The sequence below is a fragment of the Megascapheus bottae genome, chromosome 29 (assembly GCF_031878675.1).
Source record: "Megascapheus bottae isolate mThoBot1 chromosome 29, mThoBot2.hap1, whole genome shotgun sequence".
Classification (NCBI taxonomy): domain Eukaryota; kingdom Metazoa; phylum Chordata; class Mammalia; order Rodentia; family Geomyidae; genus Megascapheus; species Megascapheus bottae.
Genome location: NC_143537.1, coordinates 8,385,814 through 8,402,926, shown reverse-complemented (window position 1 = coordinate 8,402,926; position 17,113 = coordinate 8,385,814). Strand labels below are relative to the sequence as shown.

The following is a 17,113-nucleotide window of genomic DNA, read 5'->3' as shown; positions in this document are numbered from 1 at the left end:
CTCTTGATTAATATTGCATTAATAGAATCCTATTGTATCTAATCTTTAGGGGTAACTTCAAATTTAATTTACATTTATTTTGAATTAGCGTATATTAATGAGATTTATTGTGATAATTTCATATACACATCCAGTGAATTTAGGACAAGTTCACCCTCAGTAACATTTCTGTTGTTCTATTCCCTTTTTTTCATTATACTGTTTACATATGTGTATATATGTACATGTATATAATTTGATCCTTTACCATGTTAAATATTTTGAGTTCTATATATATGCTAGATACCTTTTTCTGTTGAGTAGCTGGTAAAAATGTTCTCTTATACTGTGAGTTGTTTCTTGATTCTGGTAATGGTTTATTTTGCTGTGCAAAAGATCACCTACCTCTTGGTGAGAGTAGGATATGAAATCTCCCCAAATTGTTGAGGGCTATCTGTGTTTTTGAGTCTAGTGGTGTGTGTTTAATAAAGTTTGATGTAGTGTTGTGCAATACTTATTAACAGTCATTATTTCCTCTGGATAGATCTCATTTATCAGTATAATGTGAACTCTTTTTTTTTTTTTTTTTTTTTGCCAGTCCTGGGCTTGAGCTCAGGGCCTGAGCACTGTCCTTGGACTTTCTCAAGGCTAGAGCTCTACCACTTGAGCCTCAGCACCACTTCCAGCTTTTTTTTTTCCTATGTATGTGGTACTGAGGAATTGAACCTGGCTCTTCATGCATGCTAGGCAAGCACTTTAACCACTAGGCCAAACTCCCGGCCCGTAATGTGAACTCTTTTAAATTATTTTGGACTTAGTCTTTGGTTAGATACAAGTATAAGTTTTCATGCCTGTTTCAGGGGTCTGTCTACTTAAAAGATTTTTTTCCTAGGCTTTCAGCCCAAGATAGTATTTGTCATTATGAGATCCATTTCTTATATGCAACAAATGGTTCAGCTTTGTTTTGTTGTTGTTGTTTTAGTTGATTGTGGGGCTTGAATTCTGGGTCTGGGTGCTCTTCAGCTCAAGGCTAGCACTCTACCACTTGAGGTGCAGTGCCACTTTCCAAGCTTTAGTTTTTAATCCAGTTTATCATTTTGTATTTTGGATGATGAACTGAGAAAATTACAACTGATTGGTTAATATAATAAGTATGTTGTAATTACCATTTTCTTGTTACTGTAGTGTTTTATTCTTTTCTACTCTTTTTTTTTTTCTTAAGTGAGACGTATTTTGTTTTTTGTGTTTGGGTTTATGTTGTTCAGTGTACAGACTTGGCTTCCTTTGATTATCTTCTGCAATGCTGGTCATAATAGCTTTAGCTTTTATCACAGAAGGTTTTAATTTCTCATTGAGTTAATGAAAGAGAATTGAGTAATCTAGATTGGCAGTTATTTTCTTTCAGCACTTAAAATATATCATTTCATGCCTTCTTTGCTCTAATGTTTCTGTTGAGAAATCTGCTGTTCTCATGGTCTTTTTAGATTACTTGACCCTTCATGCAGCTTTTAATATTTTTCTTCTTGTCTGTACTTAGTATTTTAACTGTAATATGCCATATAATGTTTCTATTCTGGCCCTGTCTATTTGGAGTCCTAAAGACCTTGAAGGGGCATCTCATTCGTAACTCTGATTAGTTCTTCTAAGCGTTGTCTAGCTAGGTTGGTGTGTCTATCAGTAGTTCATTTATATTGATGACTAGTGCTTCATGGTGTAAAAGTTCTATGGTTTGTTTAACCATTCACCTTTGGAATAAAATTGCTTCCAGTTTGTGGGTGTTACAAGTTAAGCTGCTAAGCATCCTGTGTACAGAATATCACAAGAACATAAGTTGTCATTTTTCTAGAAGAAGTGCCACTGCTTAGGGGCTTGTACTTACTAGGCAGGTGTTATGTCACCTGAGTCATGTCCTCTGGCCTTTATTTAATTATTTTTTGAATAAGGCCTTATTTTTGCGCACATCCACTTGGATTATCATCTTCTTATTTACCAATAGCTGAGATAGTAATTAAGTAAGATGGGAGCTCATGAACTTTCTGTTTGGCTGGCCTTCATCTTCATCTTCAGTCTCAGTTATCTTCATCTTTAGTCTCAGTTATCTCTGCCTCCTGAACAGCTAAAATTTTAAGTATAAACCACCTTACCTGGTTCATTTGGCTTTTTCAGTCTTGTCTTTCAGAAGAGAACTAAAAAAGCCTCAGGGCTGTGATCATTTTTATGTAACTTTTCATTTTTCTTTGGTTAGTATAAGATCTTTAACATTTTTATCTGCGTATAGATTTTTATCTGTTTTTAAGTGGAACTGGGACATCTAGAATAACATACAGCATTTGTATAGCATGAACATCAACTTGACCAGTTGAACACTGTTATTCCTCATTGTACATAAAACATCCTCCTGGTTTTTGAGATTCTTGAAGGTTCATGTAAGTGATTGATTATATTTGCTTTTGTTTTTAGCATTCATAGAAATTGTTAAATTTACAAAAATGGCCCATTCTCCTCTTCCTCACTTTATTAGATCAAATTTGTTCTGTTTTGTTAGTTCTGTTGGGTTATAAAAGAAGATCTAAGTGAGCTGGGTATTGGTTGCTCACTCCTATAATCCTAGCTACTCAGAGGAGGCTGGTACCTGAGGACTGTTAAAAGCTAGTCCAGGCAGGAAAATCTATGAGATTCTTCAGAATCACCAAAAAGCAGAACTATGGTTCAAGTGAGAGCTAATTTTGAGCAAAAAAATGCTCAGGGACAACATCCTGGCTCTGAGTTCAAGCTCCACGCATGTGCTTTTACACATACGCTCCCCCCCCCCACACACACATACAAACATACAATCTGGGTGCATAACTTAAGAATTCTGTCATTGTAATGTTCTTCTGTGAGCTTTATATTGATTGATGGTCATCTTTCCCTCCTTTAATTTCTCTTCCCAGTCTTCTGTTCTCAATTTAGTTTCACTCAAGTTTGATTTTTCTAAGCATTCATTACTGGAACTACAGTATATTTAGATTGATATATCCATTGGTAATTATTGTATACTTCTAGAGAACATGGTATTTCCTTGTTTATTATTACTGTCTTTTAAGTAGTTGTACAAAGGGTTTTAATTCAGTATTTTCTTAAAGCTTGTAAAGTGAGTTATAATGTAACATGTCCCAGTCTATGTATCACATTCTTTATCTGAGTTAACCCCTTTCATTATTCTTATCCTGTCTGTTTCTTCCTCCCAGGGTATAAATTTTAATTTTTTATGTAAAAACTGAAAAACTAAAATTTTCTATACTTGTAAATTTTTAGTGAGTATGACAGCATTACAAATAATCTGATGTGGTTATGTTTTTCAATTATTAAGTGTGTTTGTATTGATCTTGGTTTATCTATTTAAAAAATATTTGTAGGAAATCCACTTACCCAGGATATATTGAACCTCTATCAGGAACCAGATGGAACAAGAAGGCTACTGAATTATTTGCTTGATAATTTGTCAGGTACTGCAAAAAGAAGTAAGTGGTTATTTGTTTGAATCTTTTAATTAGGAAGACATGAAAGAACATTGCTTAATTTTATGTTTTCTATTTTCAACCAGTTTCAACAGAACAACCACCTCCAAGATCTTGGATTATGTTACAAGAACCAGACAGAACAAGACCAACTGGTTGGTAGCCTTATATTTAACTCCTTATTTTTACCTGTTCCTGTTAAGCCTGACAGTATTGTTGACATACTTCATTCAGATTATTAGTACCAGTAAGATAGAAAGCTGGGTTTTGTTGGGTAATAATACTAAAGCTAATTCAAAACCAGCCAGGCTGGTTATCTTATCTTCAGTTAGCCACCAAAAAGATGGCAGTGATAGAGTACCGTCTGAGCAAAAAAGCCAAGCCCCAACACTGGCATCAAAGGTGGGGAGGGGTTAATTCTTGCTTTCTTGGATCTGTGTACTCTTTGTTATACAAAGTACAATATATATTAGTAGTATTTCTCAAACTGGATCAGTTTTCTTTTCCACAGGACATTTAGCAGTGTCTGGACAATTTTTTTTTTTTTTTTTGCCAGTCCAGTTGACTGAACTCAGTGCCTGAGCACTGTCCTTGGGTTTTCTTCAAGGCTACTGCTCTACCACTTGAGCCACGGCACCACTTCTGGCTTTTTTCTATGTGGTACCGAGGAATCGAACCCGAGTCTTCATGCACGCTAGGCAATCACTCTACCAGTATGCCAAACTCCAGGCCCCTGGAGAACATTTTGATTGTGCTTCTGGCCTGAATAGAGTTCAGATACAGTGTTAGTAGTCCTCAGGGTACAGCCTTACACTAACAGAGATTATCCACCCAAAATTCACTCGTCATATACCAAGACATTACTGTTTTGGAAGTTTCCATGTCCTAATATGTTCCATATTTATTTTATATTATAAAAATGTAATCTAGCTAGACAGAAAATTGAATTAATGACCTATAATCTCCTTTTAAGGTAAATTTTAGAAAAGACAGCTTTAGAGTTCCTGTGTCATATGTAACAATAATACTTCGTTCTGTATAAATCAACAATACAGTCATACCCCATTTCATTGACCTGGCCTGACTGTGCTTTATATAAATACTGTTAATTTTTTTGGTTAGAAGGTTTTTATTTTACAGTGGAAGGTTTGTGGCAACTCAGTCAAGCCTGTCTATGATCACCACAGATATTTATTTGAATTTTTCTAGCAAGAGATTATTTCATAATTAAGTATTAAATGTTATACATTTAATAGACTATAGGTTCAGCATATATGCACTGAGAAGCCAAGAAATGAGTTTATTATGATGGTATTAGACTAAACTTTATTATTTTCCAAGTTACACCTGTTGTTGCTCTGTAAAAGAAAGCTAGCCATGTCTATTAAAAAAGCTGCCAAGTTTCCATGTCTTATATTGATAACTGGTATCATAATGGAAGACATGTGGAAATCAGAAGTCTTGGATTTAGAGGTTGAAAGGCTCAAGATCTGAGTCTCACTTGTGTAGGGGGCAACAAAGCACATTATATTCTAACTTATTCACATGTGTCTTTTCATTGTCCGTCTTTATTTTTTCCATGTCTCGGCTTTTAGTGTAGGTTGAATGGTTCAAGTTGGACTTAACATTTAAGTTGTAATTATTGCTGGAATTAATTATTGGCTTATTTATTTATTTTTACCAAGTGTGTGAATAAGTAAAGTTATCTTTCCTACAGCCTTGTTTTCTGTCATGTGCTATAATGTTCTTTGTGATAAATATGCGACCCGGCAGTTATACGGCTACTGTCCATCATGGGCACTAAATTGGGACTACAGGAAAAAGGCCATTATTCAAGAAATCTTCAGCTGTAATGCTGACATTATAAGTCTTCAGGTAAGTTACAGATTAGAATGTTTAAATTTCACAAATCTCCCAACATGCATAAAGCAAGGCGCATATTACATGAACCCATTTTAAGTTCTAATTTCAACAATTCTTAAAATACTGGGTTTTCCTGAAAACACGTTTGCTTTGTAGTACTGGTGCCAAATGCACCAGATAAATATTCACGCTCCCCAAATATCATTGGTCACTATTTTTTAATTGCACTACAACAAAGTTAGTGATGTTATGTCTATTGCCTAGATAAAATTTTACTTTAGTAGCAGTATTACTGATATAATTAGGGCATAGTAGGAGAAGTATTAGACCTCATCCATAGGTGGTTCCTTAGTCCAGCTCCCATATCTTAAGTAATGTTGGTCAGATTGCCTCTGACCTATGGTATGTAGTAGGCTCCCTTCTTATATGTGTGGTTCTTTTTCTACCACGTGTAGTGGTGGAATGTACATGCATAGAAGCCTGTGTCTTCCATGTGTTATACTGGACCACTAAAAACTGACCTGGGCAGCTGGTGTCAATAAGTTGTTCCAATTTTAAATAAGTTACAGTGAAAATGTTAAATAGTCTTTAATCTATACACTGTTCTTTGAAAAAGATGTTTTCAAGCTTTCAAATGGAAAGTGTTTATGCCTAGGAAAATTGAATGAACATACAGAATTTATGTGTAAGACTCATTCCATTTTGTGAATTATTTGCTGTTTATAATTTTTCAGGAGGTTGAAACAGAACAGTATTATAATTTTTTCCTGGTAGAACTGAAAGAACGTGGCTATAATGGGTTCTTTAGTCCTAAATCTCGAGCTAGGACAATGTCAGAACAAGAAAGAAAACATGTTGATGGCTGTGCAATATTCTTCAAGACAGAAAAGTAAGCTCATCTTATTTCTTAAAAAGAGAAATGTATTTAAATGGTGGGAGCAGAGAGTGTGGAAATTGGCAAATAAGTGCTTAGTATTGTCAAGATCTGGTACTATTGGCATAAGGGATTATTAAACTATCAGAAATAACCTTATTTCTGCTTTAAATGCTGTTGTTTCTTCAGGTGCTTCTTAGGTCTTTTATTACTCCAGATGTTAATTGAAATACAGTGTAGTTAACATTCCTACTGGGACAGTAGGAGTCTTAAACCTATATTTTGGGAAGAACAAAAAAATATTTTAAAATTTCAAGCTAAGATAGTCCTACATGAAACCCAAACAGGATGACTTAACTATACTAGATGAATTTGTAAAGGTTTTCCAAGGTCTTATTTGTATCAGTAATAGAGTGAAATAACTTGAATGTATGGGAAGCTTGCTACTAAATGTTAAAGTTTTCCATCAGGGAATTTGGGGCGAAAATATTTTCTATGAAGCTAATATTTTGATATTCTCAAATTTGTGTGTGTTTGTTTTGTTTTAGATTTACTTTGGTTCAGAAACACACTGTTGAATTTAATCAGCTAGCAATGGCAAATTCAGAAGGGTCTGAAGCTATGCTGAATAGAGTCATGACAAAAGATAACATTGGAGTTGCAATATTGCTAGAACTTCGAAAGGAGTTGATTGAAATGTCATGTGAGTGATCCTTTCACTTCTATAGTTGGCTTTCAAATTTAATAGTTCTGCTTAGACATCTTAAAAAATAGGAACCCGTAATTTCATTACTTAATGGTCTCATCTTAACACCTGAACAAACTCAGAAGTCCTTATCCAAAAAAAGTGTTGAAAATGTTTTTGTTCTCTAAAATTCATCACATTAAAAAAAATGCTGAAGCTGGGCGTGGTGGATCACGCCTGTAATCCTAGTTACCCTGGAGGCTGAGATCTGAGGATCGCAGTTCAAAGCCAGTCCTGTCACTAAAGACAGTTAACCATTAGAAAACCGGAAGTGGTGCTGTGGCTCAAGGGGTAGGGAGGTAGCTTGAGCTGAAGAACTCCGGGATAATGCCCAAGCCCAGAGTTCAAGCCCCACAACCAACTAACACACACACACACACATACACACACACGATAATGCTGAAGTCAATATTACTTTAAAAACTGCTTAGGAATAGGATAGCATACAATTCCATGATTTCCTACCAACAAGGATAGTTTCTAAACTTCATTTCTCTTGATCTTCTTTAATAATTGAACTTATTTCAAATAAAAAGTATATTTAGAGGGACTTTCCTACTAAAACCGAAACCTCCTGTTTCTTGACCAGTTGGATCTAGGCACAATAAAGAGGATATCTGAAAAGCCTTGTTTTGCCCTTGGGCTATTTGTATAACATAGTGAATCCCCCTTTGCTGAGAAATATCAACCAGAGGCTTAGGTACTCATTTTTCTCAAGTTTGTTGTACATCAAATTCAGTGATCTGGTGGGATATGATCAGGAGAAGTTTAGGGCCCTTTTTTATTCTGAGACTAAAGTATGACTTGCTTTCATATTCTTAAGAATCTGTGAGCTGATGGGCAAGTTTTTCTTCTTTCATATAGCTGGCAAACCACATCTCGGTACAGAAAAACAGCTTATTCTCGTGGCAAATGCTCATATGCATTGGGATCCTGAATACTCGGATGTGAAGTTAGTGCAGACTATGATGTTCCTCTCAGAAGTGAAGAACATTATTGATAAAGCCTCACGAAACCTCAAATCCAGTGTGTTGGGAGAATTTGGAACTATTCCACTTGTCTTATGTGCAGATCTGAATTCTTTACCGGACTCTGGTAAGAAAAGGGTGTACAGAATCAGCCCCTTTTACCTGAGATATTCAGTATTTTTTCCCTGTTTCAAATTTAGTTCAATAAAAATTCAGTTTGTAGTATTAATGTACAATTTAAAAAATTTTGGTATAAGGAGGTAAGGAGACTTTGGGAAATGATGTGGTGTTGTGGAAACTTAAGGTGGTTGGTTATGAATCTTTTAGTTATCATTATCGCATGTAGTACAGTTTGGACATCCCTCATCCAGTTTGCTCCAATGTCCTAAACTTTCAACATAGACATAATTTAAATCCCAAGTGCTGAGATTTATGGACTTCCATACTTGACTTCATACAGCTGTTTTTTTTTTCTTGCCTGAAGTCACTCCAAAAGGGTTATTAAGATAGCTTCTTTGGGAGCTGATTACAGAGATTTGGGCTTATAATCATAGTACTTGAGAGGTTAAGGTAGGAAGATCACAAGTTCCAGACTAACCTGGAACTCCATCTCCGAAAAGGAAAAAAAAAAAAAAGCTCATGTGGGATTTCATGTGGTAATATAATCCTACTTAAGTTGTATAACTGTATATTATGGAAACTCATATTTTATTTTGTTTGATGACCTTCCACTGCAGGTAGAAATGCAGATTCTGTATTACAAAGATCAAAAAGAGCAAGGACCTTGATTTTTCATAATGTAGCTTCAGAAAGTCTATAGTCTTAAATAGTTTTCCATAGGTAATGCAGGCAACAAACTGTAGTTATTGTAAGAAACTAGATTATTCTTCCTTTTTTGTGGTTGATTCCCTTTCAAACATGAATACTTTGAGATTTGCTTGTAGGCATGAATGCACACATTTCCACAGTAGATAAATTGGACAGTACATGGTAGCCTTCACAGTAGGTAATTCCATTAAGAAATAAGCTGTGTTGGAAACAGTTACAATTTTTGTTTTCAAGGAAAATGAAAGTATTGGAGAGCTATAATTTATAGTCCATTTTGTTAGGCTATTTGGGTATTTTTGCCTCTGAAGCAGATGAGAATTAATTCTCGGGCACTTTCTCAGTAAAGTATGACTCGCTACATGCAAAGCACAGTGTTTTAGGAGCAAATGTAGAAAACTGTTCAGTCTTGCTAGCTAATTTAAGACAGATTATCATATTTGCAGAGGGTTTTTTTTTTTTTTTTTTTTTTTTTTTTGCTAGTCATGGGGCTTGAACTCAGGGCCTGGGCACTGTCCTTGAGCTTCTTTTACTGAAGGCTGGTGCTCTACCACTTGAGCCACAGCACCACTTCCAGCCTTTTCTGTCTATATGATACTGAGGAATCAAAACTAGGGCTTCATGTGTGCTAGGCAAACACTCCAGCACTGAGCCACATTCCTAGCCCCTGGAGCCCATTTTATGCATAGGAAATTGAGAAATAAGTGTCCAGGGATGGTGAAGTTGCTCTGTCACTATCTGGTCTCTTCCATGGTTGACAATATAAACTAACAAATAAAATCCCAAGGTAAAGATTGCATATCATCTAGTTAGTTTAACATAAGCAGAAACCTCAGATGTGGTATTATCGTTAATTCTTCAAAAGTTGCCTGAATTTTAAAAACAAGGGACCAATTTAGCAAATAGACTTAAGCCCAATTGTATTATAAAGCCATTGGGGAAAGATAATTGAGAAGATATATCTGTTTATGAAGTATAGATGTAAGTGAATAAAAATGTAAAATATTTAAGCTGGGCACGGTGGCTCATGCTTGTAATCCTTGCTACTCAGGAGGCTGAAATCTGAGGATAAAGGTTCAAAATCAGCCTGGGCACCAAAGGACCTGAGACTCTTATCTCTAGTTAACCTCTAGAAAATGAGAAGTGGGGCTTAGGCTCAGGGGTAGGGTGGTACCTTGAGCTGAAGAGCTCAGAGACAGTGCCCAGGCAGAGTTCAAGCCCAATTACCACCCCCCCCAAAAGTAAAATATTCAGTGTGTTATAGTTGTAAAAATGAATTTGGCTACACAGGTCACACAGGCCTATAATCCTTTCTGCTCAGGAAGGTGAGATCTGAGAATCACAATATGAAACCAGGCCAGATAGGAAAGTCAGTGAGATGCTTATCTCTAAGCACCAAAGAAGCCAGAACATTGGAGCGTTGAGCAAAAATAAAATCAAGGACAGTGCTCAGGCCCTGATTTAAAATCCCAGGACGGGCGCGCGTGTGTGCGCACATACACACACACAAATATGAAATTTAAAAAAAGCAGAACATTTTAGAAAATAATATATTTAGGTTTTTAAGCTATTTAAAATTACATGTTCCTTGCTGTATATCATACTTGACAGTGATAAAATACATTCCACTTCATTGTAGGTGTTGTAGAATATTTGAGCACTGGTGGAGTAGAAACAAATCATAAAGATTTTAAGGAACTGAGATATAATGAAAGTCTTACAAACTTCAGCTGCAATGGGAAAAACGGAATGACCAATGGAAGAATCACTCACGGTTTCAAGTTAAAGAGTGCCTATGAGAGTGGTCTGATGCCTTACACGAATTACACATTTGATTTCAAGGTATGTCTTAAGATTTGTTAGACTTATATATAAATCTCCATTAAAAAAACTTTTTAGCTCGAAGACCCGGGTTCAATTCCTTGGCACCACATACATAGAAAAAAGCCAGAAATGGTGCTGAGGCTCAAGTGGTAGAGCTCTAGCCTTGAGAAAGTCCAAGGACAGTGCTCAGGCCCTGAGCTCAAGCCCAGGACTGGCAAAAAAAAAAAAAAAAAAAAAAAACTTTTTAGAAAATTAATATATACTAGTTGTACAGGGGTGGAGTTCATTGTGACATTCCCATACATGCATGAGAGTACCCTACCCACCTCACCTTCTCTAGCAATCTCTTGTCTCTCCTTTCTTAAAACATTTTCACCTTTCATTGTTTTGTTTTCATACATGCATATAAAATAGTTGGATCATATTCACCATTATTCACTCTCTGCATTCACCCTCCTGCTGTCACTTGAACCCTGTTATTTTAAGGTATATATTACTTATACCAAAGGATTTTGCACCAGTAAGCCTTTAAAATGTTGGTTCATACTTGAATTAGATTTACTGACAGCAGTATTCTTTTTGCTCTTCTGTGAAGTTCCACATAATTGGTTTCATGTCTGTACTTTCTAGGTAACCTATTAGAATGTTTTCCAGAATGAGAAGTGAGATGAAATATTGGCAAAATCAATTCCTAAGTTAGTTTTTTGCCTTTGGGGACCAGTTATGTCTTGTACAGTATCACAGCACAGATGCATAATGTAATACCACATTATCTAGTTTGGTGTGTGAAACTGTATACCTTAGAGTGAGTGCCAAAATGTGATTGGGATTAGCCATTCCTTCTGTTTTAAAAATATATTCATATGTGCCTTCTTAAATAGTTAGTAGCACACAATCTAGAAACTTCTCTTGGTGTGTGGCATTCCTCATTCTTTTTTTTTTTTTGCCAGTCCTGGGCTTGGGCTCAGGGCCTGAGCACTGTCCTTGGACTTTCTCAAGGCTTAGCACTCTACTACTTGAGCCTCAGCACCACTGCCAGCTTTTTTTTTTTTTTTTCAATGTATGTGGTACCGAGGAATCGAACCCGGGTCTTTGTGCATGCTAGGCAAGCACTCTACCACTAGGCCAAACTCCCGGCCATTCCTCATTTGTTTATCAGTGATTGTTGAAGGCTGTGCCATTAAATTGTATTTTGTCAGGGTAACATTTAGAGGGGTTACACTTAACATTCGTCAAGTAGTGGGAAGACTGTGCCTCTTTCTTATGTCCCTCTTAGCTTTTTAGTCATAGTTATCCTAAACCCCAGTTTCTGTCTTTCTGAAAAGAAAAAGAAAAAAAAAAAAAGAGTTCCATTTAAGATTGTCAGAAATATAAATGAGAGCTTAGATAGAGTCTCAAGGTTTCTTGCACTTTCGAACATAGACGTTATGACCTCTGTCTCTAAATATTTTTTTTAATTCTGAGGGTGACTGGGTCAAGGATGCTAACAAAGGGCGAGAGAGAGTACAGCTGGATTCCCTCTTGTTTCTGTGAATATGCTTCAGGGATTTTGGCCCAGGAGAGGAGAAGAGAGGCTAAGGACACGGGAACAAAGCCAGCGGATTCGCAGTGGTGCTGAATGTCGCTCTAGGTACTGCAGCTACAGTTGAAAGGGAAAACCCCGTCCTGTGTTAGACAGCTTCCTGTTACTATAACATCAGCTTATCAAAGAAAGGCATTTGATTTATATCAGTTTTGGAGGTTCTAGTTCATGATTGAGTGGCCCTATGACTTTGTGCTTCTCTGAGGCAGCAAAGGCAGAGAACAAGGAAGAGAACAGGCTGGGGAGAAAGATGTAATTCCCTTCAAGGGCATGGTTCTAATGACCAGAGTCCACCAAGACCAAACCTCATTCAAGCCTGCAGCATCTCCCCAAAGCATCACCTTGTGGACACCAAGCCTTTACCACGTGGACATTTGAGGAACATTCAACATCAAAACAAATTCAGTCACATGATATATACTTGACACCTTAGGGCAGCCATTAGCAAAAGATGAACATCAGTGGTTTAGATGTAAGAAGTAGGGATTTTAGGATTTAGAGGGATGTTTGGGAAGTGATTCTGCCTAACATTTCAAGATGGAGAAGGGCTAACAGAGAACAAATAGGAGAAAATGTTCCGCACAGAGAGAGAGCTGTGTAAAAGTCCCTAAGAAAGGTTCTCCTTCCTGCCCGCAGGCTGCTGTGGCAGTCAGAAAGGAAAATGGCCCAAATGAAGTTAGGAAAGAGAAGCACAGGAAGTATCGGATCCATTGAAGATCCACATAGACAGAATCCATTTTTCTGAATTGGACATTCACAGACTCAGATTTTTCCTTAGGATTGATCCTTGGTCATTTGGTTTTTGTAATATCTCTTCTGCAAAGCTAGGGTATTTTCTTTTGTCTTATTTAACAGATATAGATGATAAGGATGTCTTGAAAACATTCAGTATTTCCATGTTATCTTATTGGGACTTTTGTCTTTTTTAATTCTTGTTTTTCAGGGTATAATTGACTACATCTTTTATTCTAAACCTCAGCTAAACACGTTAGCCATCCTGGGACCTCTGGACCACCATTGGCTAGTTGAGAATAATATCACCGGCTGCCCACATCCACTCATCCCCTCCGACCACTTCTCACTTTTTGCACAATTGGAGCTCTTACTGCCTTTCCTGCCCCAAGTTAATGGCATTCATCTTCCTGGCAGGAGGTAGTCAAGTACCTTCAGAGGACAAACTCAGTTTTACTTGCAAGCTCGTGAAAACCTGAATATAAGGGAGTGAGGTATGGCCACTAGGGATTCTTTTGTAATGATGATTTGAATTTTCAGTCTGATTATTTGGTATAAGGGTATTGTAAGAAGCCAGGTGCTAGCAACAGACAAATTCTGAGCCCAATATGCTTTATATACTGCTAGACAGGGATTGGTGTGTTTGCACCTATTTTTAATTTGTTACAAGTAATTTTCCTGTTTCTTCTATCTAATATAATATTTTCATGCCTTGAAATAGGAAAATGTTTGAACAGCATATTCTCTTTGCACAGAAATCTGTAGCACTACTTTTTTTGAGGCCAGTAGTAACAGCCAGAGACCATTCTCCCAGACTTTACTCCCTCCTTTTTCAGACTTGTTTGTAAAGTATAGAATTTGAATTTAGCCTTTATGATTGTATATGATCCACAGAGACCTGATTTATGAAATTTTGTACTAAAAAAATCAGATTTGAAAACAATTGTATTGTAAATTAAGGCTAATTTTCTTTTTTTAACCTGTTTCCTGTGTTCTGAAGGCCAGCTTGTAAAAGAGTTGCAACAGACTTTCTCTGCAATGATTTGCACTGTTAGGGTTTTATTTAGCCCTTTTTGTACTACTTTATTTTTAAATGGAGAACATTGCTCTTTAAATCTAAGTCTGCTTAGACCTTAGGACATTTTCTTGGGCCAGAGGCAACTTAAACTCATGAATTCCTGAATTTTTATGAAAACTATCTACTAGGACAGATAAGCTGAACAATGACTGATTGGTAGGCATTTAAGGACCGAATGTGATAGTTAATATATGTACATTCTGATATTTTTAAGTAATTTTTTTTAAGTTATAAAACTACAGCTGCTTGGTCCAGCTTCACTCCTTGTGGAGACACTTCCTGTCCTATCTATCTCCACTGTGCCTGCCTACCTTTGTTCTCACCAAGCACTGCCTGTGCATGCAGAGAAAATCTGTGCATCTTCTTTTATATTTTTTAAGAACATTTGTGAGAATTTTATGAAAATGCTTTTGTATGAGCTATGGCTTTTTTCCCATTGTGAAGCATTGCATATCACATTTTGGAGCGTGTACAGAGAGGGTGGGCCAGGTGACCCACGCACTGCTTCTAGGTGTCTCTGCATAGTGCTGTTAGTCACCAGAGTACTACTATCATGTGAGTTCTACTCGGTTGTCTGTAGATTCCTTGTTCTCACTGTTTTTAAATCATTCCTTTTTTTAAAAAAAAGTAATTTTCCATTTATGAAGCAGTATAAATGATTGCATTTTCAAAACAGGTCCTTAAAGCAATTCTTCAGATCATTTTTAAAGTGACTAAGTCATTTTAATATGTCAACCAAGATAAAAGTTATGTTGTACCCTGTATTTTGCCCATAGTGCCATTAATAGATTAGAGATGTAAAGTCAGCTTTAACTTTGCGAAGTTAACTTGTGTATCTTCTGTTTTCATTCATTGATTCTTCTCTCCCAAATCAAATGAATTCAGAGGGAGTTTGGACTAACTGCTTTTGTTTCAACTGCAGGCAGGGGAGCAAAAGGACACCAATATAAGCATTAAGAAGAAAAATTGTTGAATGTTATTAACAGTTTTTATACAGAGGAGGAGTCATTTTGGATAATGACTTAAAATTTTATGGAAAATGTTTGGCACTTAATGTGCTTATTCTGTTTTTAGAGAAAATAAAATGACATACTGTTTAAATAAATGAATTTTTTTTTCTTTTCAAGAAATTCTCCAAAAGGTTTTGATCTTCAATCTGTCTGAGACTTGATTTTTCCCTTTAACTTTTTTTTTTAAGACTTTGTTGTAATGGTGGATTTTCGTTTGCTTTTCCTTCAACAAAATTGTTTTTGTGCTTTGTATTTAAGTTGTGCTGACACCAAACACATCCAGTTTATAATCAGTACAGTGGAAAGCTGGTATTGCTGATGTAGAAACCAGTGCATAAATTCTTAGGGTCTTTTGTCTTATTTTGGGGGGGGTAATGTGTGAATTAAAGGTATGTTTACTCGTTTTTCCTAAACACTGTGTTGGTAATGTGTGTGCATCATGACGATTTCCAGCCAGGGGAGCTGGGGGCTGGTTGGACTGATAAGACTAAGGAAGCCGCTTTTCCTATGGCCTGCATTGTGGAGTGGCAGGTCCTGAGAGCTTGGGGAAGGGGAGGGGGGAGAAGCACTTACTTGTTTGTATTTTGTTGGTGGAAGGCATACTCTTACATAGATGCTGGAACTAGAGTGCACTTGTTAGATGCTAAAGGTTTGAGCTTTACACAAGACATTTTCACCTGTATTTGTTACTGTCTATAATATATTTGAATTTTGGAGCAGCATATTAAAATATAATAGCCTGTTATGTCTTGAAAATACTTGTTCTTGATTCTTCCAGACATTCTATAGGTAGGTCAGTTTGAACAGCTTCTACACCTTACTTAGGTAAATTGAACCAAGAGTGTTGATTTACAAACAAAACACTTGGATGTATAAAGAATGGTCAGTCACACCAAAATTGAATGGTACTTTTGAAAGCAAGGTTTTATGTTTTCATTCTGTGTCCCGAATAATATCTAATAATCTATACTTCCTAAAATGCAATAAAAAACTATAGTCTGTTTGCAATGTAGATTATTTTTTGAAATTCTGTGAACAATATGTGTAATGTTTTTCTCTGATGTAATTTTAGTGTTCTTGCTGGATAAATCCATCTTAGGAATGATTGCCAGGAAATTTGGAGTATGCTTTCTGTTTTGGAAATAAGAATTTGGAGTCATTCGGTTTCTTGTGAATCGTTGCCATATTTGTGGCCATTTTTTATGCTTTGAGAATTTAAATGATGCTCATCAAAATCAAATATGGTATAATTTAACTGAAGTTGTAAAAGTAAATTGTTTATTGCAATTTTAATAGTCCCAGAAGATAGGCAAAGGACATCTCCAAGCAATGTGCTTTTTGTGTTCGATTTGGTAACAACCAGGAAAACCTATTTTGTGTTAGCACTTTGAAACCTAACGACGACATTATTACATTGGGTAGAATGCACTTCCGTTGAAACTGTCATTTCAAACCTCTTCTAAGATTGGCTTGTTTCAATATAACAAGAGCTTTAAGAGTTCCACTTTTATCCTATTTTAAATTGAGGGAATTCATTTCCATTGTGACTTTTAAGGTTTGCTGGTCACATTGTCATAAGGACAAAAGCAAACCTGGGCAGACAGCAGGCAGCAGGGTGGTGTAACACCCAGCTATACCATCCAGGACAGCTGCTGCAGGCGATTCAGAGAACACTGTACCACCAGGAAGGTTGTTTCCCCCCTCCACCCTGCCACCACCATAAACAGTGTTTTAGGATGTTCACTTTGCTCTTCTTTCTGGTTACATAAAATTTAAAAACCAGTATGCTGATGTAATGTGTAAAGTAGCTATCTAGTCTTTATTCACAGTATATTGTATTGTGCAGTGCACTGGACTGATTCTTGTTTACCTTCCCTATGATGAAACCCAGCACACTATCTGCACCAAGCTCAAAGAATGTCACATTTGCCAGGCAGCTCATGGATAAGGGTCATGGAAACCAAGTTTCTACCATATGGACTGGTGGTAACAAGCGCTTTTACTGTTCTTTTCAGTGGAACCTTCTGGTCAAATTGTAACTAGCTAGTATTATATTTATATGCAGGGTCTCTTTTCCTTACCGATGTATTTTCCTACTCATAGCCAACCAATAAATTCAATATCTGTTTCAAA

General features: G+C 36.4%; 1 protein-coding gene across 5 annotated transcripts in view; it reads left to right on the top strand.

Moving 5' to 3' along the window:
• Nucleotides 1-17,113, top strand: part of Cnot6 (CCR4-NOT transcription complex subunit 6) — a 36,444-nt gene extending 19,331 nt beyond the window's left edge. For 3 of the 5 annotated variants that reach the window (XM_090321053.1, XM_090321054.1, XM_090321055.1), the window contains exons 5-12: nt 3,378-3,482; nt 3,566-3,634; nt 5,197-5,354; nt 6,077-6,231; nt 6,765-6,919; nt 7,826-8,056; nt 10,394-10,596; nt 13,104-17,113. In XM_090321053.1, the coding sequence (XP_090177179.1) occupies nt 3,378-3,482; nt 3,566-3,634; nt 5,197-5,354; nt 6,077-6,231; nt 6,765-6,919; nt 7,826-8,056; nt 10,394-10,596; nt 13,104-13,316 (1,289 nt within the window). In that variant the 3' untranslated portion in view covers nt 13,317-17,113. The remainder of the gene's footprint in view (nt 1-3,377; nt 3,483-3,565; nt 3,635-5,196; nt 5,355-6,076; nt 6,232-6,764; nt 6,920-7,825; nt 8,057-10,393; nt 10,597-13,103) is intronic. The other 2 variants (XR_016533083.1, XM_090321056.1) reach the window with 2 other exon arrangements.